Source organism: Stegodyphus dumicola, chromosome 10, assembly GCF_044657685.1.
Source record: "Stegodyphus dumicola isolate Sdum_Otavi_A_Nest chromosome 10, ASM4465768v1".
Lineage (NCBI taxonomy): Eukaryota > Metazoa > Arthropoda > Arachnida > Araneae > Eresidae > Stegodyphus > Stegodyphus dumicola.
In genome coordinates this window covers 150,427,830-150,454,446 of record NC_140777.1, presented here as the reverse complement: position 1 = coordinate 150,454,446, position 26,617 = coordinate 150,427,830, and the positions used below count along the sequence as shown (strand labels likewise).

The 26,617-nt window shown below is 31.7% G+C and overlaps 1 protein-coding gene and 1 long non-coding RNA gene across 6 annotated transcripts in view; one reads left to right on the top strand and one right to left on the bottom strand.

Annotated features, from left to right (window-relative positions):
• The window catches only part of LOC146995135 (uncharacterized), a 427,109-nt gene that overhangs the window by 203,235 nt on the left and 197,257 nt on the right, over positions 1-26,617 (top strand). Inside the window, exon 2 of the long non-coding RNA XR_015043576.1 lies at positions 14,436-14,540. This is a non-coding gene — a long non-coding RNA (uncharacterized LOC146995135). The remainder of the gene's footprint in view (positions 1-14,435; positions 14,541-26,617) is intronic.
• LOC118182910 (uncharacterized) overlaps positions 1-26,617 on the bottom strand; it is a 353,090-nt gene that overhangs the window by 219,918 nt on the left and 106,555 nt on the right. For 2 of the 5 annotated variants that reach the window (XM_085825698.1, XM_085825699.1), the window contains exon 1: positions 20,218-20,919. The exons of the other annotated variants lie outside the window; for them this stretch is intronic. In XM_085825698.1, coding sequence (XP_085681824.1) covers positions 20,218-20,914 — 697 coding nt within the window. In that variant the 5' untranslated portion in view covers positions 20,915-20,919. Of the gene's footprint in view, positions 1-20,217; positions 20,920-26,617 lie in introns of those variants that run through there. 5 annotated transcript variants of the gene reach the window in all.

Here is a 26,617-nt window from a genome sequence, read left to right as displayed (position 1 = left end):
CATAGGCGCATCACGTTAGACTGTGAGTATATTAAACCCGTAGGTAATGAGAAGGTAGGTAAAAGGGGACCGGAACATCGTGCGGCCGAGAATTCAGCAAACATGAACAGACAAAACGTGAATATACCGTCATAATTCTGTGTGAAAAAGAAAAAAAAAGGAATAGTACTTTACAATAACAAGTATATATGCAATATATACACTATATACATGCAGCTATGCACTAGTAATCCTAAGCAGAAAAATCTGAGTCTTTGGTGAGGTAGGCCGCTAACGGTCTAATGTTACAGTCCTCCTCCAAAATCACATAATTCAGCGTGTTCAGATTTGACAGATGTGCACAGTTAATGGTCTTCTGGTAAAAACTTCTATTCAGCTTATGAAGATGTTCTTCTATGGTACTTAACTTCAGATTCTTACGTAACATGGCATTACTTACAAAATAGTGACCATCTGTGATCAATCTAAGAATCTAATTTTGCAGTAGCTGCAGCTTATGTAAGTCATTCTTGTTGGCCGTATTTCAGGCGAGTGATGCATAAGCTATAATCGGCCTTATGTTCATGGTGTAAACAAGCCGTTTTCTGCGAACAAATCTAGAATATTTGTTCAGCAGGGGCTTTAAGCTACTTATTACTATGAAGGCCCTTTTTCTGACGTTTGTGATATGGTTTTTCCAGGTCAGTTTCTTATTAAGTGTAACCCCAAGGTATTTTGCATTTGACACTTGTGGAACCACGTCGTTGAACAAGTAGATTTTCCTCTTGAGCTGAGTCTGTGTTTCCTTTTAACTAAGAGCAATTGGAATTTTTGGGCATTGATTGAAATTCTCCACCTGGTACACCAACTTTCAATTTCTGGCATAATGTCTATTAGTTTTACTGCGTGGTTGGCGTTAGCAGACCTCACAGCTAGAGCTGTGTCATCTGCCTAACAGCCTAAGAAGTTATTTCGGTTCAGGTGTATCCGGGGAAAATCAGATATATAGAAGATACAAAATGGGTCCTAAAATGGACCCCTGGGAGACCCCAGCATTAATCTTTCGTGTATTAGTAGTATCCTTTCCAATGGAGACAACGAAACTTCGATTGTTAATGAAAGAAACAATAAGTTCGATAATCTCTCTATCAATATTAAAGTTTATCAGCCCCTCATGGCAGACGTGGTCAAAGAAAAATATCGAAAGATCCCTTAAATCGAATATCACAAAATATTTAAAAGATCATATCATATCTTTAAAATTTTCGATACACAGTCTGGATATAATTCCCCCCCCCCGCGCAGTGTTGCCATTGCTCGCTTTAAAATCGCTGAGTTTGTTAATCAAAAATTTTTAAAGTTTTTCAAAATACTGAATAGGTAACAAAACAAATTCAGAATTCCAAATGTGGGCTTCCAGATGCCCATATTCGAGTGCATGACTATGTTATTCAAAATTTGATGTCTCAAGATGCCATTGTTTTTTCATAATGCGAGAAACGTACATACATTCATGCAGATTCTTCCTTATTTAATTTTTTAAATGTAATGCAGGGCTCTAATATTTGGTGGCAACAATTTGAAAAGTGAAAGGCCGTTTTATAGTGGACGACGCAAAATGCCGAAACGGAATTAATAGAGTCTCTTTTAAAGTTTGTTACGATTTATCAGTAGAGATTATCAATAGAACAGGAACAGAATAGGCCCAGGTTGAATAGCGAAAGTTTTATAGAATGCTAAATGAATATATATTTAGACTAACATAAGAACGTTACATTCTTTCCCATATCTGAAACGTGAAAAAATATATAAAAAAAATGTATAAAAGTATTGTGTTTCTAATTAGATATGCTGCGAATTAAATGCATTTTTAAGACACAATAACACGCCGAATAAATACTAATTCAGAAGTCAAACAACAAAAATCAGCGTTATACCTACAAAATTTTCACAGGACTAGTTTCGATGGTTTTACCGAACCATCATCTTCAGCTGCAAAACCGCAAATGAACAAGATAGGAAATAATGATTAGATAAGATAAGAAAGCCTGGACAAGAATAAGCAAGTGGCGCCATCTGTTGGCGAAACCAGAGCTAAAACATAGTTTCTCTAAAAGCCGAAGGCAAATTTGGATTGGAATTAGGATCGTTAACTAGAACAGAAAGATTTTTATGAATGTGAAATGCCTCTAGAAAATCCAGTTCTCCAATGGAAGATGTTTTTTTGAATAATTTTGGCAGCAGAAAAATTGAAAGTGTGATTTTCGGACCAACAATGTTGAGCAACAGAAGACTTCTGTGTTTCCTTTTTTCTAACATATGCCTCATGTTCTTTGACGCGAAATTTTAAGGCTCTCTTAGTTTGGCCAATGTAAATTAAACCACACTGGCAAGGAATCCTATAAATACCCCAGGAATTCATATCCGGAATGGGGTCCTTGAGTATAGAAGTTGGAATTTTATTGATGGGAGAATAAACAACCCGAAAGTTAAATTTCTGCAAAATATGTGCAACTTTATAGCTAATTGATGGAAAGAAGGGAATGACAACAGAATTTTTATAATCTCCTAAAATAAGAGTGTGGCTTTTAGTGTGTTCAGATGAGAATTTTTTAACTGCTTGATTAATAATGTTGGGTGAAAAGCCCCTGTCAATAGCTATTGCTTGAACTCTATAAGCTCTATAAGATATAACATGAACTCTATAAGCTTCATCTGGAACTCGCTAAATCATATCCAAAATTCACTGCCCTTGAACAAAAGTCTTGGTCTAGAACGGAGAATGCAGTTAACCGTCATAAAAACACCCTTGCAGTTAAATTCGAAAAACTTCTTTTACAGTCTTCCAGTTCAAGTAGTTCAAAAAATCTTCCCATTGTAAACATCAAGCCAATAGTTAATATTTCTAATGTTAGTCTTTCAGAAGAACAAGAGAGAATTCTAAAATATAATTTTAACTTCTCACAAACCTGTAAACCCTCGATTCCAAAGATTTTGGCTCCTATCGAAAAAGCTTTCAAGTTCAGTAAAGTTTCAGATTCACAGAAAGAAATGATTAGGCATCTTATCGCTCATAATGTGAAATTCAATAATAAACCTTTGAAACCAAATCTAACTGCGAGAGAAAGAGCTACAATGCGCGAAATTCATTCTAACCCGGATATTATCATTTCAAAGGCCGACAAAGGCAGCCAGATAGTCGTCATGGATAAGAACACTTACATCGATAGTGTCACTAAACTCTTAAACGAAGGACCATATAATCCAATCCCTCCTTCACCTTCACCTTCGGACTTATCCAAAATAAAAACTGCGATCAAATCTTCGCAAATCATTTCAAGCAACTTAAAACATTCGCTTATCCCATCTGTTGCGAATTGTGCCAGATTATATGCTCTTCCCAAAATTCATAAAAGTGGTATTCCTTTCCGCCCTATTGTATCAAATTTAGGTACTGCCTCGTATCCTTTAGCTAAATATTTGGTTTCTAGATTTTCCACTCTTTTAGACAATAACAGTTACACCATAAAAAATTCAATAGAGTTTGTAAAAAAGGTTAAAAACATTTCTCCTAGTAATTTACTCATGGTTTCTTTTGATGTAAAATCATTATTCACCAATGTCCCAGTGGAGGGTGCATTAAAATGTCTAGAAACCAGACTTCGCGAATTTCATTTCTCTTGCATCGAAATTGAGGAGCTAATTTCTCTCACTCAACTCTGTTTGAAACAAACGCATTTTGTTTTCCAAAATAAATATTACAAACAAACTGAAGGATTAGCCATGGGAAGCCCCCTCAGTCCCATCCTGGCTGATATCTACATGCATTATTATGAATCAAAATTGTTTGAAACTTTAAACTTCCCGGCATGGTTCCGCTACGTAGACGATACTTTTACCCTGTTTGAAGGTAATAAAGATGATTTAAATAAAGTTCTTTCAACAATGAATTTCAACAACAACTATTGATCCTGCTATTCAGTTCACTTTTGAACTTGAGACTTGCAATTCTCTTCCGTTTCTCGACATTCTGGTCACACGTAACACATCCAACTTCAGTACTACAGTTTACCGTAAACCTTCATCGGTTTGCCTTCCACCACACTTTAAATCATGTCATCCGACTAAACAAAAGTTAGCTTCATTTTATTCCTATGTTTTCCGTGCTCTTCAAGTTTGCTCCTCCAAATTAGCCCTTGATGAAGAACTAAATTATTTAAAAGCAATAGCTATTGACAGGGGCTTTTCACCCAACATTATTAATCAAGCAGTTAAAAAATTCTCATCTCAACACACTAAAAGCCACACTCTTATTTTAGGAGATTATAAAAATTCTGTTGTCATTCCCTTCTTTCCATCAATTAGCTATAAAGTTGCACATATTTTGCAGAAATTTAACTTTCGGGTTGTTTATTCTCCCATCAATAAAATTCCAACTTCTATACTCAAGGACCCCATTCCGGATATGAATTCCTGGGGTATTTATAGGATTCCTTGCCAGTGTGGTTTAATTTACATTGGCCAAACTAAGAGAGCCTTAAAATTTCGCGTCAAAGAACATGAGGCATATGTTAGAAAAAAGGAAACACAGAAGTCTTCTGTTGCTCAACATTGTTGGTCCGAAAATCACACTTTCAATTTTTCTGCTGCCAAAATTATTCAAAAAAACATCTTCCATTGGAGAACTGGATTTTCTAGAGGCATTTCACATTCATAAAAATCTTTCTGTTCTAGTTAACGATCCTAATTCCAATCCAAATTTGCCTTCGGCTTTTAGAGAAATTATGTTTTAGTTCTGGTTTCGCCAACAGATGGCGCCACTTGCTTAATCTTGTCCAGGCTTTTTTATCTTATCTAATCATTATTTCCTATCTTGTTCATTTGCGGTTTTGCAGCTGAAGATGATGGTTCGGTAAAACGATCGAAACTAGTCCTGTGAAAATTTTGTAGGTATAACGCTGATTTTTGTTGTTTGACTTCTGAATTAGTAAATGCATTTTTATTTAAATCAATCGGATAGAAAAAAAATAATAAAATAACAATATTATTAAAACTGTATGTACACTGCTTTTATACAGCTTAGTTTATTAATTATAATTCTAAAAATATGCTGTTTTTAAAATGCTTGTGATTTTGCTGTTGAATTGTATGTGGCGTATGTGCGAAGAAGCGAAGAAAATGATGCTTAATAATAAAGCTAAAAAGGCCAAAGGAATATTCTTTTGGTCTTTTTAGCTTTATTATATAAATATATAGAAAATATATATATAGACCAAAAAAATATATATATATATATTTTCTTTTGGTCTTTTTAGCTTTATTATATAAATATATAAAAAATATATATAAAGAAAATACATATAAAGAAATAATATATATAGACCAAAAGAATATTAGTAAGAATGAATGCAACAGCAGCCTGGTAGACTGCAGGCCCAGCGAGTGCGTAAAAAACCGCTTAACAAATTTTTTTAGGCGATCGTTAAAATCTGAACCCTTTCAGAGGTTAACTTTTGGTTTTCTTTCTTTTCTTTTCATGTTTACCCCTTTTGTTTATGTCGTTTTCCCCCATTTTAGTACACAAAATGAACAGAAATCCCTTAGCTTATGTTCTTCGATCTTGCCACTAGACGGAAAGAAATATAAACCGGAAGTCATACTAATAGCTCATTTATCGCTGTTTTGCGCCGTTACACCATTTCCATCAATGTAACAAAAATAACTTTCCCTTAGAAAGATTTTATTTAACTGTTATAAAAATGATAGTTCATATTTTACTATAATCAGAAATCTAAGATAACTTGAATTATTAATATATATAATATATTGGAAAAAGGAATCTATGCGTTATCTAGTAATAAAATACTCTGTAACGGATTTCGTCGTATTTTGGTCAGAATTAGAGAAAGCTGATAAAAATAATGTAAAATTTACTTTTCATTTTAATATTTCAACTCGAATTCCTTCGATGCCTGTGTTCTTTCTTGTTGTGATGTAAAATAACTAATGACTTGCGACGATTAATTTTTATTACGAAACATTCTTAAAACTGAGTTGGAGACAAAATATTTATTCTACGATTTTTAGCATTTATTAAAAAAAATCGCATTACCAATTCTGAAATTCTTCTCAGAAATTTAATAAACTGTAAAACATATTATTAAAGAGAAAAAGCAAAAAGTGAAATATTCCTTATTGCCCATTTATATCGTTTCATGAGCATTTACCCAGAAATGGAAAAGGTAACAAAAAGAATAATCTACAGAGAGAGAGAAAGAGAGAGAAAAGCGTTACTTAATGGCTTTTATATATTTCACTTGCGCAACTTTTGCAGAAGCGCGTGACCATGGAACGAGAATTGTGTTTTCCATTGCGAAATTTTGTTTCGCGAATCATTTTGAACGTAATAATATATAAGTAATATATCGGAAACGAGATTTTAAAACTAGTTTGCCATGAAGCTTGTGTCGATTTCATAAATGATATTTTGACTTATCACCAACCATTTTCTTTATTGTTGGAGAGTGATAATAGCTGATTGCTCTGGAATTATCTACAACCTGTCCTAACGGGGTTATCCGCGATTAAATCGGAAATTGAGAAAAATATAATGTGAGCTCCAAGTTGATGTCTATCATTCGCTTATATTTTACAAGGGGGGGGTAATAAAGATAAACATTATGATGTTCTTCCATTGTTCTGAAGATTATTACTCTAAGTTTTAAATTTAAATGATGCTATCTATCAAATGTTAAAAAGAATTTAATCCTTAAAGCAATTGAAAAATGAAAGCAAATAATAGTGTTAATAGAGTTTAGAAGCATAATCAAAGCAAAAAAAAAAAAAAAAAAAAAGTTTTAAACTAAACCAAAAGAAAAAGAAAATATAGCCGCATAATCGTAAATAGTAAATTCACGCATTTGGTGTTTATGACTTCTGACGAAATCAAACTGATTGTCAATTTCAGAGCTATCAAAACTTCAGACACGAGGGGAGGGGGAAGAAACGTTTTTAAAACATCTAGGTACTTTATGTTTGTATTAATATTATCAAAATAACTTCTTATAATAGCTATGCTTATGGTACCTTCGTTGTTAAAAAAACTCCCCCCCCCCTCACCCAGGACACTGCCAAAACTGTTTGTTGTCTTTACTGGAAGAAAGCTAAACATAGCAGCATGCAAAAAAGTTAATGCCTTATCTTTTAAGCCACCCCACCAGTGGCCGAGCCGTAAAGTCCTTTAACACTGGTAGTTCGGTCAGAGGTTCGAATCCCGCTAACGAGCTGGCTGCATGGGCCTTTTTCTTTATTTTCCCCATGCGTAACGTGTTAATACGAGCTAGCTTCCCTTACTAGGTCCTCCACGAAGACATTCTTCCCTTCCTTGTAGCGGCTTAGGGCGGAACACCTAATATTAATAATATGTTTAAAGCCTTATCTTAAAAAGCAAGAAAAGCAAGAAATGCTTTCTTTCTATTACGTTATATCTGATTGACCGAAAATTCTAGCACACTATGCAAAATTTATGATTCTAATTAACCCACTATTTTCTTATTTTATCTGTACTGTTACTTCTTCTTTCGCCAGCTCTTATCAGGATGCTAATTAGCTATATGTTTATAAGAACAGAGCTTCCTTTTTTTTTTTAGCCCAAATAGGGGCTAACGCAGTAGGACTATTAGTCTCGAAATGGCATTTTGCGTCGAATCACTAAAAAAGGCTGTATCAGTTTTCAAATTGTTGACACCAAATATTATCACCCTGTATTATACTTAACTAAATAATGAAGAATCTACATGAATGTATGTATGTTCCTCGCACTGTGAAAAAACAACGGTACCTAGAGCGATCAAATTTTTAATAACGTAACCCTCCACCCGAATATGAGCATATGGAAGCCCAAATTTGGAATTTGTTTTATTGACTGTTTCATATTTCCAAAACCTTTAACGAATTTTTTATTTAAAAACTCAACAATTTCAAAGCGAGCAGTGACTACACTGTACGGAATAAAATATTTTTATCTCCAGATCCTCTTCATCTTGAATGTCTGTGGGAAATTCTAAAGGCATGCTGTTCTTAAATGTTTTTAGCCCAATGTGGCATTAACCCAAATACTCTCGAAACACGTACGTGTCTGTAAGTGAAAAAACGCCCGTTTGGACGTAATATAAGATATGAAAGCTTTCAGATCTTCCCCTTATTTTTTGAATTGGGGGGAGAGCTTTGGCAACGATGCTAACGGCTGTAATATTTCCTTGCTCAGTTCTAAGCATTACGATGTTAGCCTTTTGTTATCTGGGTTTGCTCGCACAATAAGAATCGTTTAATCTGCACTTGACATGCGTTGTGAAATTCTGGCATTAAATTACGTTAAATTTTTATTTATATTATATATGTTAGCTTAGCTCCAGCAAGCAAAGCAGATTGTTGTGTGAATGTAATCCTTGCATTTTTAAAGTTAAATCTTTTATAAAAAGATTTTTTAAATTGTCAATAGATGGGGCGATGACAGTCTCACAGTGGCTCAAGTTAGTTAAACAAGCAAGCAGATCTCTATAACTGAACGACTTAATTAAGATTAGTTTTATCAAACTGAAATGGGACATGCTTTGCTCATAGCTTCCGAAGAATGATTTTTTTTAGGTAATTATTTAGGTTTCATTGTCTTTTCTTCTAATTTTTAAAATGCACATTACCGTTTTCTGTAGTTATTTACTCTTTACTCTTATCTGCTTTCATAATTTAATAGCGTCTAAATTGCGCGTTTACTTTAGTAGTAGCTTTATCAAAACTTTTATTTTAAACGGATTACAATTATGAGATAAAATCAGATAATTTAAATTTCTAATTTAAAAGCTCTTTTAATATCTGAAATAAGTGATTATTTCAGTTAATAGAGCGTGCTTCTTAAATGCAGTAACGCTGCGGTTAATCTCCAGTTTCAAGAATATAGGATAGATTGTTGAAGAAGTGTTGAATAGTACCCCTAAGGCCAGTTGAGGCCTACTCGAGTTGTGTATGGAAAATTGGGACATTTTTTTTTTTTTTTTTAACTTGCTTAAGCCTCAAACCTCTGTAACAGATCATTCTCAATTCTAAACTGTTTTAGGCTTTGCGGAGGTGGTCACCTTAGAGAATGTGATTACTGAGGGTGTTTCAGACATGCTCGTCACTTTCAGAAATAGCCGCCTTAGGGAGTTAGTTTCTGTGAGAGATTTCGTTGAGCTCTGTTTCGATATTAAATTATGCAAGTTCTTATGTTATTCTTTGTTCTTAAGCTTAAAAATTACGGAATAAGTGATAAATTATATTAACACATTTTTTTAATTACAAGTTGAGCATATAAAACGATACGTATAATTTTCAGAACAACACTTTAAGGGTTGCCTAACCGGAATAGTGGTTAGTGACCTGACTCTCCTAACAAAGGGTCCGGATTCGAGTCTCGCAGAAAGTAGGTATGTTTGTAAATGTATAATGTCTGTGTGATATAAGGGCACTCAAAATATGCAGAAAATCGAAAGATCCCTTTAAAGGTTGGCGGTATTGGAAGAGGGATGGGAAACTCTCAGACCCGTCCCTTCGGGATGCTCTCCTTCAAAATTAGGGGCGGAACTGAACAAAGTCATGCTGTCACCTGAATGGTGTCCAAAGCCAACTACAAGCACTGATGATAGGAGCAATCTTGCCTCCTTCCCACGGAAATTTTCGTGGGCTCGCTTTAATATCAGACAAGTGAGTGTAGTCACAACAACACGATAGGTAGGTTTCGATTGAACAACAGAGTTTCATCATTAATTGACCCCACTCTGCGCCAAATGAAAATAGAAACATAGAAGAACTTCGTGTGAAAATACTTCGCATTTGATCCTCTATCCACATCGATCGCAAATTAAGCGGGAAAATCATGATGTCACACAAACAAACCAGTAGGCATTTCACATGGTAGAATAAAATCAGTTTTAAGAAAAGCATCTAAAGACGAGAAATATCTCACCCCGGTTACGCAAAATGCTAATGAAGGTAACAGAAAAATGGTCACTTGAATCATTTTTTGACAATGACTTAACAGGATCCAGAAGATTTTTTGAGCATAAGCAACTCCGATAGGGTTTATATCAGCACGATCGGGAACGTTTACAAGAGAACAGTATATCTTTCCTGCGAACAAGAAGTTTCCTCACCCAGTTATGCTCACTATTTTATAATATGCCACAGGGCTGCTGATGTTTGATTACTTTAAGCACTGAAAAATAATCGCATGAAAGTATTACGTAAAATCAAAAGCAAAACCATGAGAAGAAATTCAAATTATACGCAGGACTATCTTTACCACTATCAAAATGCGCCATAATATGTTTTTAATAAGGTAACTTCTTTGCCAGGTCTGCGAACATTACTATTTCATTCTTCATTTCAGTTTTTAAAAATCTTGCTTCAAGTGACCTTTTATGTTTTGTTTTGTTTAAAAATCTGATGAACGTCCTTCACAAGATGCCTTTTGCATCTGAAGGTAATGTGACAGATTTTTCAGAGAATGAAGAAGAATTTTTCTCCCATTTTCCCAAGAATTACACGCATTTCATAAAAGCTGAGGAAAAAGAGACTGAATTAGTATTGCCTCTATATGTCTGCAAGCGGAATTCATTACCAAACAATTTTTTATATGTGAATCGAGAATTGTTCAGTTGTACTTCCGTAGGTAATAGAAATTAACGAACAGTGTAACTTCGATCAGTCTGGCTGAAATATCGAAATGTAGACTTCGAAATTCATATTAAGTCTTTAACCTTTTTTGGTACGTTAAATTTTCCTGCGGTCTCTCCAAACTAACCAAATTCTACAATTAACCAAATTCTGTTCCATTTTATTTTTAGAAGTTATGATTCAATAAAAGTAGGTTTATATGCTCTAAAATAAAATTTCTCATCAAGAATTTGCCTTAGAAACAGCCTATTTACATAAGTATTTTTAGCACCAGAGAATCTATTACTCTGGCACTTTTACGTTGAACTACTTTTTACGATGTATCACTTTTTAAATCAAAAGTCAGTCATATATACATACTACAGTTGGCCACCCCTGTGCTATACAGTCAATGTTGTTATAAATTTCTGTAAATATTTAAATCCTGTCAGTGCCGCATAAAACAATTATAACTTATTTTTATAAAGCACGAAAGCTCAGAACTTTAAAAAGTATAATGCTTTCTTTGCCGACGAAAACATATATTGCTTTTAACGCATATAACGCTTGTCACTTATGCTTACTTTTGCATCTAATAATTTAACGGTGTGTCACTCTTTAAATAACGGAGTATAATGCTTTTAACTTATTCTTTCTTTTATCTCGAATCAATTTTGTGGTGGATCGATTTTCAAACAAAGATGGACGTTTATAACATCATAAATATCATGTTGTCAAATTTTTCTTTTCGGATGATGACGTAATATTGCTTTTGTGGAATTAATGTTATCCCATTTAAGCGCATAGCAATAGATTTAGCTTCTTGGCTCATACTGTTTGGTGAACTTTTCAGAAAATCTAGTTCTTCGAAGGCATGGATTTTGCACTGAAATGGAAATATCTGTTATTTTCTTCGAAATACAATCTATTAATTACTACTAATTACAAGTAGTTTATGAAGGATTTATATCTCTAAGATTAATAAATATTAATTACTAAAATAAATAAATTTTTCTTCTGCATTGATTTTGAAAAACAATGTGCTTTTAATACTTCAACAAGTGAAAAAAATTCAAATTTCATTGTTGTAAGCAACAGCTTCAGATTTGGTTAAAACAGGGACAAACATCAATCATCCTACGTTACCTTTAAAAACGAAAACTGCACGTCTTGACGGCCTTTAACAGGTATTTCTACAATCATTTTCTGCCCTTTCACGCCTCTTGTTAAGTCCGATACGATTTTCCTTAGAAAGAAAGATTCGCTTACGCGTACTTACTTAAAGTTGCATTGAGAAAGAACTGGAATGGCTAACTGATGAATCGACTGATAACAAACACGGCAAAGTTTCCTACTATATTACAATAGGTTAATTAAAACTTGTTACGATGGCTTTGATACACATCCCCTACATTACCTCTTATAAGTCCTGAGAAGTTTGTAAGTCAAATATAAGTTAAAGAAAACTTTAAAGTCCTTTCTGGCAAAAATTTTACGGGAAACTTTTTAAAGAAAAATTATTTATTGGAAAAGCAGAAAAAATGCTACTCTGTCAAGATATTATACCAAATTAGAATCTTTGTTTTATAAGGTAATTTCATAGTAGATGAAGAGTAAATGCTGAAAAAAATTTCTATTTTTATTGATATAATTTACGTTAATTTGTATATAGCATACGTTACCATAAGCTTGCAGTAATTCTATACTGATTTTACTTTTAAGAATATCACAGGATTTTTAGTATAATATAAAAAGTATTTTATTCTGATTAGAAAGTTTGAGATTCTGTCACTGAATCTTTCAATTATAGCGAGGATCCCCAACATTATGCTCGCGGCCAGCACTGCGCCCGCCACAGTTTTTTTTACCTGTGCCTGCTATTGTGCAACTAAAATAAAGACTAATAAAAATATCAGTTTTCAATAAAATGTTATGTAAAATGTTTTTATAATTAGTAATTAATTTGAGAAATATTAGCATATTTGTTTATAGCTATATATTTATCATTTTAAATGGACTTATCAGATATCCCGGTTGGATCGAGATTGTCAAATGTCTCAGTTTGAAGGTATAGTCCTGTCCAATTTGTCATTTTTACCCGGATATTGGTTAAAAATTATAAAATGCCAAATAGCATTGCTTTCAACGTCACAAAATCAAATTACAGATCTCGACTTACAGATGAACATCTTGATGACTGCTTACGAGCAGTAACATCATCATGTTCTCTTAATTATGAAGCAATGCCCCCATGAAATTCAATGCAAAATATCACTTTGGCTCTACGAATAACATTGTTATTAAGCAATTTTTTACCAATGAATTGTAAACCGGAGAATTTGTAAATTTTTGTCTGCACCATTGGTTTCAGATAAGAATAAAATCAATAAACTTTATATTTTAAACTTATATTTTTGGAAATTTTTATACTTATATATATTTTTTGGATATTATTATCTATGTCAACCTATAAATTTACTTGAAAGAATAAATGTTTCTGCCATTCCTCCTGATGTTCTAGAATGTGCTCTAAGGTGCGGAAATGTTGGAGTTCCCTGAATTATAGGCTTCATTGTGAGTTCGGTTAAGACAATTAATAGGCAATTTTAAGTTACAGGATTCGAAAGTACATATATAATCTACACAAAACATATCTAACGTTTCAAGAAAATTACACTTTCCATCTTGAGAGACGATAGCAGAAAATTCGAAAGTACATATATAATCTACACAAAACATATCTAACGTTTCAAGAAAATTACACTCTCCATCTTGAGAGACGATAGCAGAAAATTTCTAACTCTTATTTAATGTGTAAGGTGTTCAGGTGTCCTCTCGTGTGACTGGTGAAAGGGGAGAGGGTTCAAATCTTGGTGAGGGTATTGCATATTTTTTGTATTTCCTGCTCCGATAAATCTAATGACTCTGCAAATGACGCTAACTGTTCAATCCGCAGCATCAGAATTTTAATATCTAGCTATGATGTATAACTAACTAATTCTCAAAAGAAGTGAATTATTCGAATTTCTTAAAAATAATGTGGTTTTATCAAATGCACAGTAAATTTTCAGCAAAATCTGCTAAAATTAATTAAACCACATTTCACTCAACAAAGAACCGCGAATCCTCGACACGGCTCAGTATTTCAATAAAATTATTTCTATAGTGTTGCTGAAATCTTTTTTATTTGCACTTGATATTTTCTCGTATGTGTGAGCGTGTGGGTTTATCCAGCCCATTAGCATACTAGTTCGAATATTCAAAAATACCGGTTCCAATTTTCCTAAGCACTAATCCAAATTTTACAGAACAGATCAGCATAGTTATAAGATATTTATCCCGCCTGCTTAGCATGCCTTTATGATGTAGTGGTCAGCACACCCGGCGCGTATTCGAGAGGTCCGTGGTTCGAGTCCCGGCGAGGGCACTGTTCATTTTTTAAGTCTCCTGCTTCAAAATAACCTAATATCTCTACATAGTATTTATCTTCAAGGAAATTAAAAATAATAAATTTTAAAAATCAGAAGCTAATTTGAAATTTGGTTACATCTCGAGCTTTCGTCAGTTTCAAAAATTTTTGTTGTACCAAGGACCATTGCAGTATTAATAAAAGTGATCATTAATGAACATTAGTGATATATAAGAGATGATTTAACTAATATTTCTGTTAATGAACATTACATTATTATTCAAAAGTGATTTGTTTTCACAAATGAACAATTAATGCCGTATGAATAAAATAACTGAATGTTTGTAAATTTTTACAGGTTAAGCTTTCAGCGAGCCTTATTGATTGGGTGAGAGGTTTTCCCCAAATCTTCGTCTACGTGACAAAATACGATCTACGGAAATCACCCCCCAACACACAAGAGGTAAAATGACTTTCTATAGCTTGAAGTTATTTATTGTCTCTGGCATTTAAAGAAATAATAATAATAATAATAATAATAATCTTTTCTCTATGGTTGAATTTTATCCCATTGAAAATTCGATGGAATTTCGTCACGCTCATTTATGACTGAATTTAGTCGTACATGTTCGTAAATGCATAGTGTCTTTGCGGCATGGAGGAACTCTAAATATTCGGCAAGCCGAAAGTCCTCTTGAGATCTTTGTGATAGGGAAAGAAAGGTGGAAAACCTTTGGACCCGTTTCCCCAGGAGTGCCCTTTTTTAAAATTGGGTCTTATATGATGGTCAAGGTCAATGACAGGAGCATTTGACTCTTTCCCGCGAGGAAAATCATGGGCTTGTGCTGACCATTGTAAGATTGATAACAACAATAACATTATTTTAAAATGCTCATGATGAGACGACCAGCCACGAAAGTTTTACTTACGTTCTGTTTTAAAATTATATTTTACAAAAACTGCTGAAAATGAGAATGTGTTTAGGTAAAAAGTTTCAATTGAAGATATATATAATACGTCATACTTTTCTTAAGGCTTAAGTTTCGTTAATTATTTATTAATCTATTTAATTTTTAAGAGGACTGCTTTTAGTAATTTATAAGTAAAGTTACCAGTGTTCTAAATTTTGTATTTTTTATAATAAAATATTTAAATTACGTAAATAGTAAAGCTTCTTCACATAAAATGAATAGGACCAGAATGGCTTCAGATAATTGATATTCATATTGAAAAAGTGTATGAAATAAACTGTTCTCGAATACATTATTATTCATTACAGCTAATAGATCTGCAAATATTTTACCTTAAAATTAAATTTTAAGCTTCAGTGAAATGAAGAGGGGGGTAAAGTGACTGGTATTTCTCGGTCATGCTCCAAAATAACATCGAAAGATAAACGACAGTTATGACCTACTTATTAATGTTTATAAGCAGTTCACTTCTTATTAATAATTAGGAACCATCTTAAGCTCAAAGGTGAATCTTTTAAAACAGAAATAAGTCTGAAATAAGACTTAAGAATGCACAATAGGGCATATGAATGCAGGAATAATGATTACAAGAAGTTTCAGAGATCAACTGAACTAATTACCTACAACAGTGAAAGACTGAATCTTTGCTGACTACTTTATTTTCCTCTTAAAATCTGTAACACATTTCGAAATTTTCCCGGAAATCTGAGGAAATAAGTCTTAAAGAATTCGGATAATTGATCTTTCGGTTAACAAAGTTCTGTTATACAGAATAAAAAAATTCTTATTTATTTAGAAAGTTTCGTTAATCTCAGCCTATGATAACAGACTTAAATATCAACTGCTAATGACATCAAATAAAATATGTCGATTAAAGCCTTTCAAATATTTCACTGTCAACAGCGTGTGATTGTAAAACGATCACACGATGAGTTGTTATGAGAATTTTACTCAGCACTTATCGTAGTTTGAATAACAAACTGAAAACAGTAATAGAGTTACTTTAACAGGCTCTGAATCGAAATATATGTGAAAAATGTGTGATTTTAAAAATGATAACAGAAAAAAAGAAAGAAAGAAAGAAATATTAAATAACTAGAAGTAATGCATTAGTTTTTCTCAAAATTTTATTTAGTTAGTTTCGGAACTCTACTGATTTTCAAATATTTCCTTAAAGGGCAAAATCTAAAATGTCCATTTTCATTTTCATCAAATAAAGTACATGTATTTTAGATTTAACTTTTTATCCATAACCTTCTTTCATTAATTATCCAAACTAACTACTTTAATATTATAAGCAACATCTTCGCCATATTGTGCAAAAAGGATAAAACATTTAAATATCTCAAAACATATAATTAATGTATATAGCTGAAATGAGGGACATTAAATCAAAAGATATGATATAATTTTCTCAAAATGATGCAAAAGTGGAGGGGGAAAAGTATTTATTTTCGTATTTGTACTGTTTAATTTTTATTGCTTTTAATTTATTTCATAATATAATTTTCATTACATGACTTATATTTTTCCACACTGTTTACTTAATCATACTATACGTGATTGGTTTTTGATTTATTTTGTGTTCAGTAAACCGCAGTAATTCAACTGAGCAAATAAAACATTTTCATTCCCATGGCATTTCGCTTTAATGATGTGTAATTCGACAATGCAAATCAGTTTCCTCTTGTTTTCAGTTTTATCATAAACAGATATAAAAGAATTAGGCCAAAATTGTTGTAAGGCAAAATATGTCCTTCAAATTCAAGTTTGATGCGTCCGTTAACAATTTATTTCGTTAGTTAAAGACTTTTGGAAGGAATTATTAAAAAAAAAAAAAAAAAAAAAACCTTTCAGTGATTCCGATATAAGAATAATTTAATTTGCTTTATATTAGCAAAATTCTACTTAAAATTGAGTAGAAGGTTAAAAAAAGGGATGTGGGGGAAAAAACCATCCAGTTAAATTTCTAATTGTTATGAACTGCGAGTTGCAAATTTCGAACATAATTCAAATTCGGAGCTAACGGAACTCAAATTATTCGTAAAATTGAATAGTGAGAAATCCTCGTCTCTGCTTAATTTTATTCTATTGCCTTAAAATCGAGAACTACTGAGACTAAATCCTCGTAATCATGACAGCTCAATCATAGACAGTTGTTTAGACGTAACAGCTGTCTAATCATAGACTCAGTTGTATTATTTTCAATTCTTATTCGAATTCAACACATGTTTACGAGCAAAACATTCAGAGAAAAATTTTCCTTGACGTTTGGAAAACATAGAGCTCTATTTAGCATAAATTTCGCAAACAATTGGGAGAAGTTTTCCTTGACCTATGGAGAACATACTATTTAACACAAATTTTGCACACTATGCGAGAAATATTTATAGCTTAAATAATGATGAATTAAGTTGAAAGAAAGAATTTTATCAAGTAGAAATCTTTATTTTGAGCGCAATATTATATATAATATATTTACCTAATACTAAGAAGGAAGATTAGGTTAGGTTAGGTTAATTGATTAATACATAATAAGAAAAGTAAGTCGAAGACTACTTTCTAATGGGAAGAAAGACTTCCGTGGAAGTCTTTTTAAATGAAGTCAACTCGTATTTATATTACATATGGGGAAAAATAACGAAAACTGTCATACAGCCAGCCCGTTCGTTGGGATTTGAACCCGAACTGAACAGTGTTTAGCGACGTTACCATTCACCCGCTTGTAGGCTTTTAAGGAGGAAAAGATTAAGTAAATATTATTCTCAAAAGTTTCTTTTATAAACAACCTTTTTCGTCTTATGATTTACAACTAAGGTATAACAAAAAATGCCAGCACAACTTCCAGTTTTCCGTGTTTTTGATTGGCACTGAAAGTACTGTAATTGATAATTTTAATATTAAAGTGATTAAAAACTGAATAATGTAATTATTGTAATTCAAGAATAAAGGCAATAAACTAATTACAGATGCTAAATCTACATAATAAACTTATACTGAATTATAACGTAAAAGTATCAAAATAAAATTTACTCAGTGAAGAAATTTTATTTTAAGAGTTTAAAGGAAGTTACTATTTATTAGTAAAGTGAAAATTAACTTTTACAACCTATCAAAAAATATTTTTTTTGTAACACTTTTTTATAATTTCATTTATAAATTTTATCAGATGTTTTAATTCAAATACTGCAAAATGATATTTATTAAATTACCTTAACATTTAAAAGCAAGCATTCATAATATAGAAAATTTTTATAACAGTTTTCTGTTTTCTAGCTCATAAAATGTAAAGAATTCTCTATAAAAACATAAAAAATATCGGAAAAGATTTAAAGCATTATCTATAGTTGATACTTAAAAAGTAAAAGGTGAACCATGAAAAATTATTTAAGCAATTAAAAAATAAACATTGTTAAAATAGCAATGGAAAATAAACTTGAAAATCTCAGACACATAAAAATGCTTTTAATTAAAAATATCTGGTCTAAATCATATGCGAATTATTTTCTGACTCTATCGCTTAGATAGCAATGAATTTTCATAGCACATGTTACAGTTACATAAACGGCATAGATTTAAAAACGGAAACATTTTTTAACTTTTTAAAAATCAATTTATTCGTTAAGAAAGAAAAAAAAATAATTTTCATGTAAATATCCATTTATTAATTACATGACACAGTTTTCTAATGAAGTTGTAGTGTTGTTCTAATCAATTGTAGATAAGACTGATACCTTCTTCTCCCATACACATACACCCGCATATTTTAAGGCATCATATAAAAACGCTATCTTACGAAGTTATTTCTGCTTTTCAAAAGTCAATTTTAAATAACCTTTAGAGCTAAACTTCATAATATACAAATCATAAATATGTATGCAAGACAATTATTCGTTAGTTGGGATATTACTTTAAATATTACAATATGGAATTGTGTTGTTTCTTCAAAATGGAGATTATATTTAATCAATATGCATTAGGTCTATTCACGTTTTTACAAACAGATAAATATGCAATACGATTCAACTCGTGCAATTTATGGCTCGTAAATGCAACATATATTGCAATATATTTTACATTTTTGAAACATAAATAACCCTTTGTTAATACCTTGCCACTATATACATGACAATGTAAAAAAAGAAGGAAAGGAAGGATCATGCTGAACGTAAAAGTTCAAAGCATTCATTATAATAAGAAAATACATTCCTTAAGTGCTGCAAATGCAGTTTTGTACTGAAAAAAACCACATTTTTAAGAATCGAAGCACCTAATTTTAATTGTTTTTGTTAATATAATTTACAATATGTAAATATACAGAAAGATTTAAGTTTGCTAGTGTAAACAAAGTTATATAAACAGCATTACCAGCATTTAAACCTGTGTTAACTAATATTAACTAAAATAACGCGTCGAAAAGCAAAATGTTAAAAATAGTAAAGCAATAAGAATCAGCATTAATTGATGTCTTAACTAATTTATCTCATTGTAGCTTCATCTGTCATTAAAGATCATTTCATCATTGATGTTATAGATAAGATTTGTCTTTCGCGTTCTGTTTCTCTCTATATATAGAGAGAAATCCATAGAGAAATATACTTTCAATAATTTTTTCATATAATTCATGATTCCATATATAAATTAATTTTCACTTTTTACTTTAACACACATATTAATTTTTTTCTTTGTATATCTAGCTTTTAAATATTTGTAAATTTCATTTTTGATTTTAGAATCTATACTGAAGTAATCAGAAACAATAATTAAATTTACCAGAAAAAGACTCAGAAATATCACTTACGCTTACAGAGAAATATTTTCGGCAAAACAAATTTTAAACATATTTTCAAAATAAAAAAAAATCCGAGCTTCTAATGATTACGAATATTATGAAACAACGCTTCAATCCCCAAATTTCGCATTTAGAAGGATATACATTGAGCATAAGTTATAATCATAGTTTATAATCATACTAAAAATAAACTGATATAAGTTTTAGCTTGAAGAGCACGAAATATTTGTCAATAATTACTAAAATGATAACTTGTCACGTTCGTAGAAGATGACAGTATTGAACAAGAAGCACTGAAAATGAGAATCTCTCTTGATAATAAAAAGTTCAGAAGAATCAAGATAAATTTTGCCTCAGAAGGAAAACTGCACACCTACCTCCAGTTATCGTGAAAGCTGATGTCAAAACCCCTAATCCATAAAGGGGTCCATCACTTCCTGGAGATGGGGGGCTAGAGCTCCCCTTCAGGATTTCGTCATCGTCCTCAACAGGCAGTCGGCCCAACTGTTCATCTTGGGCCTGGGCCCTTCTAAGAGCCACTTGCTGCGCCATCACTCTTTGCCGCTCGGCAATTAATTTGCACTTGCGGCATCTACAGGTCCTAAAAGGACAGTATCTTTTATGCCCCTTCACATTTTCGCTTCTTCCGTGATTTCGACACCTAGCGCATTTGGGATTGCGCGTACCACCCGTTGTGGAGTTGTTGGCCGGCTGCACAACCGCGGTCGGCCGGGGCGCTTGGCCGCCGGACTCACCCGAGCTTGAGGCGGCCGCGTAGTAGTTCGCCACCACCGCCTGGTGATTAGTGGTACTGCTGCTGGGGCTACTTGACCTGCGGCGGATGAGTTCCCCGCCGGACACAGTGACCGAGATTGAAGAGGGGCTGCTGCCCTCCCCATCACTCTCGGATCTCTTTTTTACTTTGATCTCTTCTCTGTCGCTTTCGCAGTCGTCGTCATCTTTTCGTCGCTGTTCCATGCCGCCGCCGACTCTCTCTTTGCGCAGCTGTTGCTCGAACGACGAGATGAGGAACGACGCGTTACTGGTTTGAAGTAAACGCGCTCTGGACTGCATGAAGACCCGTGACTTCATCACGGTTTTGAGTGGACGCCCGTCTTGGTTGGTTGGAAAGTGGCTTCCTTTCCCTCCCTGAGCTCCCGCTCGAGGTCACGTGACTCGCGACCATCCTTCCCTCCCACCTTCCTTCTCTTGCCACATTCTCTCTTCCCTAACGCGCTCTCTCTTTTTCTCTCTCCGCAGCGCACAGAATCGCTCTTTCTCCGCGATTAGAGCGCGCTTTTCTCTCTGCTGTTTGCTGTCTGTTTAATGGCTAAAAGAGCTGAAAAATAACCGATAAAAGAAGTCAATCGGATGCGAACGCTGATAAGGCAATGGCCTTATTTTGGAATCTCTTTTCAACAATAGCGAAAATATTGTAAGGATTTTCATCCGAAGTATCACGATCTCGTTTTACATTTTGAGTGGAAGATACAGGCAAATACTGATTATATATTAATCCAAGTTCTTCATCAGAAAGAACTGAAATATGACAAGAATAACTTGACATATTTTTTTTATTATACCGATATGCTTGATGTACTTAAAAGTCCTCAATCAAATAAAAATACTATATCATAGTTACGTTTTAATAATAAAACAATAAATAAACATATGCTATAGTAATAATTATAATGTGTATAATAATGTGTTTAATAACAAATGCTATAGTAAAGATAGGGAGAATATAGGATGATGCTACACATATTATATATGTTTATTTATTTTTATTTTCAGGCAACTTTGCCCTAAAATATAATGAGACTGAACGAGTAATTTCAGATCACTCATTAGAGTATCCCAAAATTAGTAACGAACAGTAACTGAAAAGGAAAATACAGTTGGCTAGAATTTTATTTGTAAAGCGTAATATTCGATAAATTTGAAGAGATATTGCAGCAAAATAAATTTTGGAATTAGGAGCCTCATAAAGGCAGCTTTTTGAATATCTGCTGTTACAGAATATTGAGAATACAGGCAATTTTTGCCATCTTAAAATTCTGAAACCTAAAGAAAATAATTTTTTAAAGAACTAAAATAGCGTCTATATTGAGTGATTAATTGACGAGTTTAGATTATTATTAAGATAAATGGAACATATGCAATTCTAGCAAACAGAGAAGTGAAGCAGTAATGAAACGGAAAAGTGTTTTTATATGATCAAGGCAGCAAAACGTATCAGTAAACGAACCATGTTTAATATGTTATACATTATCAACGACATGTCAAAAATCAGGGGGAGAAGTATTAAATACTGAACAGCACATGAACATCCAAAACACTGCTTCTTATCTGAAAGCGTTATCTAAGAAAAATGCATGTAAACTAAAACAATATAGGAAACAAATCGAGGTGGGGGAATAAAGTAAGAAAAGATCATAAACAAATAGAATCTGGATAAAATAATTACTTATATGTTTTCATTTAAATTCTTAGGGTACCATGCTTCGCTTATTATGCTTTCCCAGAAGGTTTTCCTTTTTTTAGCTTATTTCTTTTTAAGTTTTATTCTTTTTACATACTCATCAGTCAACAGCGTTTTTGCATTAAGCTCGTGTTCTCTTATTTTTAGGTAGACAATTTTCAAGCAAGAATCTGAAAGTCTTTAGGCAGGGTTTTCTTTTCTAGCTTTTATAAAGTGGTAAAAATGCTACTGTTTCAAAACTAGAAAAGAATACATTAAAATAAATACCATAACAGAACTAAAACGTCTAGACGTCTAATAGCGCATATACAGAGTGACGCAAATTCGCTCACAGATGTTAAATATGATTTTCCTGTTTGCCTCCCAAGTAAATTTATTCTAGTTAGCTACTCCTTAAATTACCTTGTGATTAACTTATACACCTTTCAGTTTGACGTAAATGGTTTATTACATGCACTAAAAAGGAAAATCATTATCACCTTATTCGCTGGAATATGTCTCACACACACATATATACAGATACAAACAGAGAGAAAGGCATAAACAAAGCGGTAGATGATAAATATGTCGTGTCGAATAATGTGATAATGGTTTTCCTTGTTACATGCACTATAACAAACCATTTACGTCAACCTGTATTTATACGAAGGTATACAGTACACAGGTTTGGTATACAGGAGGTCCACAGGTTTCAGGTTGAAGTAAATGGAGAGCAACTTAATATACTTTTAAGTAAAACAAAATTACTTCACTACTTAATGCAAGCAATTACAACAAATTTACTTACATTATATATATATGTGTGTGTGTGTGTGTGTAAGATAAAAATTTGCAAATCAACTTTATAATTTAACTTAGCCTCTTGATTTCTCATGTTTAATTTGGGAATTTCCTCTCTGTATATTATGTAAGATAAAATATATGCCAACCAGCTTTATGATTCAATTTAGCAACAGCTTCTTAATTCCTCATTTTTAATTTGGGTATTTCTTCTCTGTATTAAAAAATAGTAATAAATTTTATGGATTTTCATTTCTAGATCAATTTTTTCTATTGATCGATTGATCTAGAAATTTCGTATAAATAAATAATTTCTAGATCAATCGATGACAAATGTTGCGTAACGCTGATGACGTAGCTGATTCGGGACCTGAATTCAACATTTCGAGAACTGAAACTTTTCTCTTATAATAATGTGTTTAATAACAAATGCTATAGTAAAGATAGGGATAATAATGTGTTTAATAACAAATGCTATAGTAAAGATAGGGAGAATATAGGATGATGCTACACATATTATATATGTTTATTTATTTTTATTTTCAGGCAACTTTGCCCTAAAATATAATGAGACTGAACGAGTAATTTCAGATCACTCATTAGAGTATCCCAAAATTAGTAACGAACAGTAACTGAAAAGGAAAATACAGTTGGCTAGAATTTTATTTGTAAAGCGTAATATTCGATAAATTTGAAGAGATATTGCAGCAAAATAAATTTTGGAATTAGGAGCCTCATAAAGGCAGCTTTTTGAATATCTGCTGTTACAGAATATTGAGAATACAGGCAATTTTTGCCATCTTAAAATTCTGAAACCTAAAGAAAATAATTTTTTAAAGAACTAAAATAGCGTCTATATTGAGTGATTAATTGACGAGTTTAGATTATTATTAAGATAAATGGAACATATGCAATTCTAGCAAACAGAGAAGTGAAGCAGTAATGAAACGGAAAAGTGTTTTTATATGATCAAGGCAGCAAAACGTATCAGTAAACGAACCATGTTTAATATGTTATACATTATCAACGACATGTCAAAAATCAGGGGGGAGAAGTATTAAGCAACATAAGCAACATAAACCAAACCTACTCCTGGTGAGCGTCCGTGTTGCATAATTGCGCACTTTTTGTTTCAGCTTTCCTGCCCTTAAGACGCTACTTTGCTCGCTGACGTGTGGGTTATCCGCTGCTAGTTATTGCCATCCATTATTCTAAAAACATAATCTGTATTAAATTGTGATGTGTATAGTGCACCCACAATGTGAAATGGAAGAGAATGTGTCCTCAGGATTAATTATCCAGGAATAACATTAATAACATTATGTGTGGAATTTTCGGTTATATCTGTCTTCGAATGCCATTTTTCTAACTGCGCAGTAAAGCTTCTCCAAATTATTATAACGCAGAGAACCATCGCTAATTATATATATAAATTCTCCCTTTTTCTCTCTCTGTGTGTATATATATATATTGTTTCAAGAGAATATAGATAAATTAAATTAAATTTAAATTTAAATTTTTAGTTAAATTAAATTTAAATAATTCTCTTGCGCCGTTGCTGCAAGGAATGATATTTGAATTTAACAAACATTCTCTATTCGTAAAAAGCAAAGTTAATAAAATTTTAAATGAAATTGAATTACAAATAAATGATTAACTATTGCTGCGAACTAATCTACAATATCATTTAAATTCTGAAAGCATATGTAAATCAAGTGCAAGTATCAAAATCTATGAATATATAATTAATGTATAATATATGATTCCAATAAATTTTTTAACCCTAAAAATTTATAAAAATGCATAATTACAAATAAATGACTAACTATTGCTGCGAACTAATCCACAATATCATTTAAATTCTGAAAGCATATGTAAATCAAGTGCAAGTATCAAAATCTATGAATATATAATTAATGTATAATATATGATTCCAATAAATTTTTTAACCCTAAAAATTTATAAAAATGCATAATTACAAATAAATGACTAACTATTGCTGCGAACTAATCCACAATATCATTTAAATTCTGAAAGCATATGTAAATCAAGTGCAAGTATCAAAATCTATGAATATATAATTAATGTATAATATATGATTCCAATAAATTTTTTAACCCTAAAAATTTATAAAAATGCATAATTACAAATAAATGACTAACTATTGCTGCGAACTAATCCACAATATCATTTAAATTCTGAAAGCATATGTAAATCAAGTGCAAGTATCAAAATCTATGAATATATAATTAATGTATAATATATGATTCCAATAAATTTTTTAACCCTAAAAATTTATAAAAATGCATAATTACAAATAAATGACTAACTATTGCTGCGAACTAATCCACAATATCATTTAAATTCTGAAAGCATATGTAAATCAAGTGCAAGTATCAAAATCTATGAATATATAATTAATGTATAATATATGATTCCAATAAATTTTTTAACCCTAAAAATTTATAAAAATGCATAATTACAAATAAATGACTAACTATTGCTGCGAACTAATCTACAATATCATTTAAATTCTGAAAGCATATGTAAATCAAGTGCAAGTATCAAAATCTATGAATATATAATTAATGTATAATATATGATTCCAATAAATTTTTTAACCCTAAAAATTTATAAAAATGCATAATTACAAATAAATGACTAACTATTGCTGCGAACTAATCTACAATATCATTTAAATTCTGAAAGCATATGTAAATCAAGTGCAAGTATCAAAATCTATGAATATATAATTAATGTATAATGTATGATTCCAATAAATTTTTTAACCCTAAAAATTTATAAAAATGCATAATTACAAATAAATGACTAACTATTGCTGCGAACTAATCCACAATATCATTTAAATTCTGAAAGCATATGTAAATCAAGTGCAAGTATCAAAATCTATGAATATATAATTAATGTATAATATATGATTCCAATAAATTTTTTAACCCTAAAAATTTATAAAAATGCATAATTACAAATAAATGACTAACTATTGCTGCGAACTAATCCACAATATCATTTAAATTCTGAAAGCATATGTAAATCAAGTGCAAGTATCAAAATCTATGAATATATAATTAATGTATAATATATGATTCCAATAAATTTTTTAACCCTAAAAATTTATAAAAATGCATAATTACAAATAAATGACTAACTATTGCTGCGAACTAATCTACAATATCATTTAAATTCTGAAAGCATATGTAAATCAAGTGCAAGTATCAAAATCTATGAATATATAATTAATGTATAATATATGATTCCAATAAATTTTTTAACCCTAAAAATTTATAAAAATGCATAATTACAAATAAATGACTAACTATTGCTGCGAACTAATCCACAATATCATTTAAATTCTGAAAGCATATGTAAATCAAGTGCAAGTATCAAAATCTATGAATATATAATTAATGTATAATATATGATTCCAATAAATTTTTTAACCCTAAAAATTTATAAAAATGCATAAGTGAATAATTGTTGAGCAGGCAGGAGAC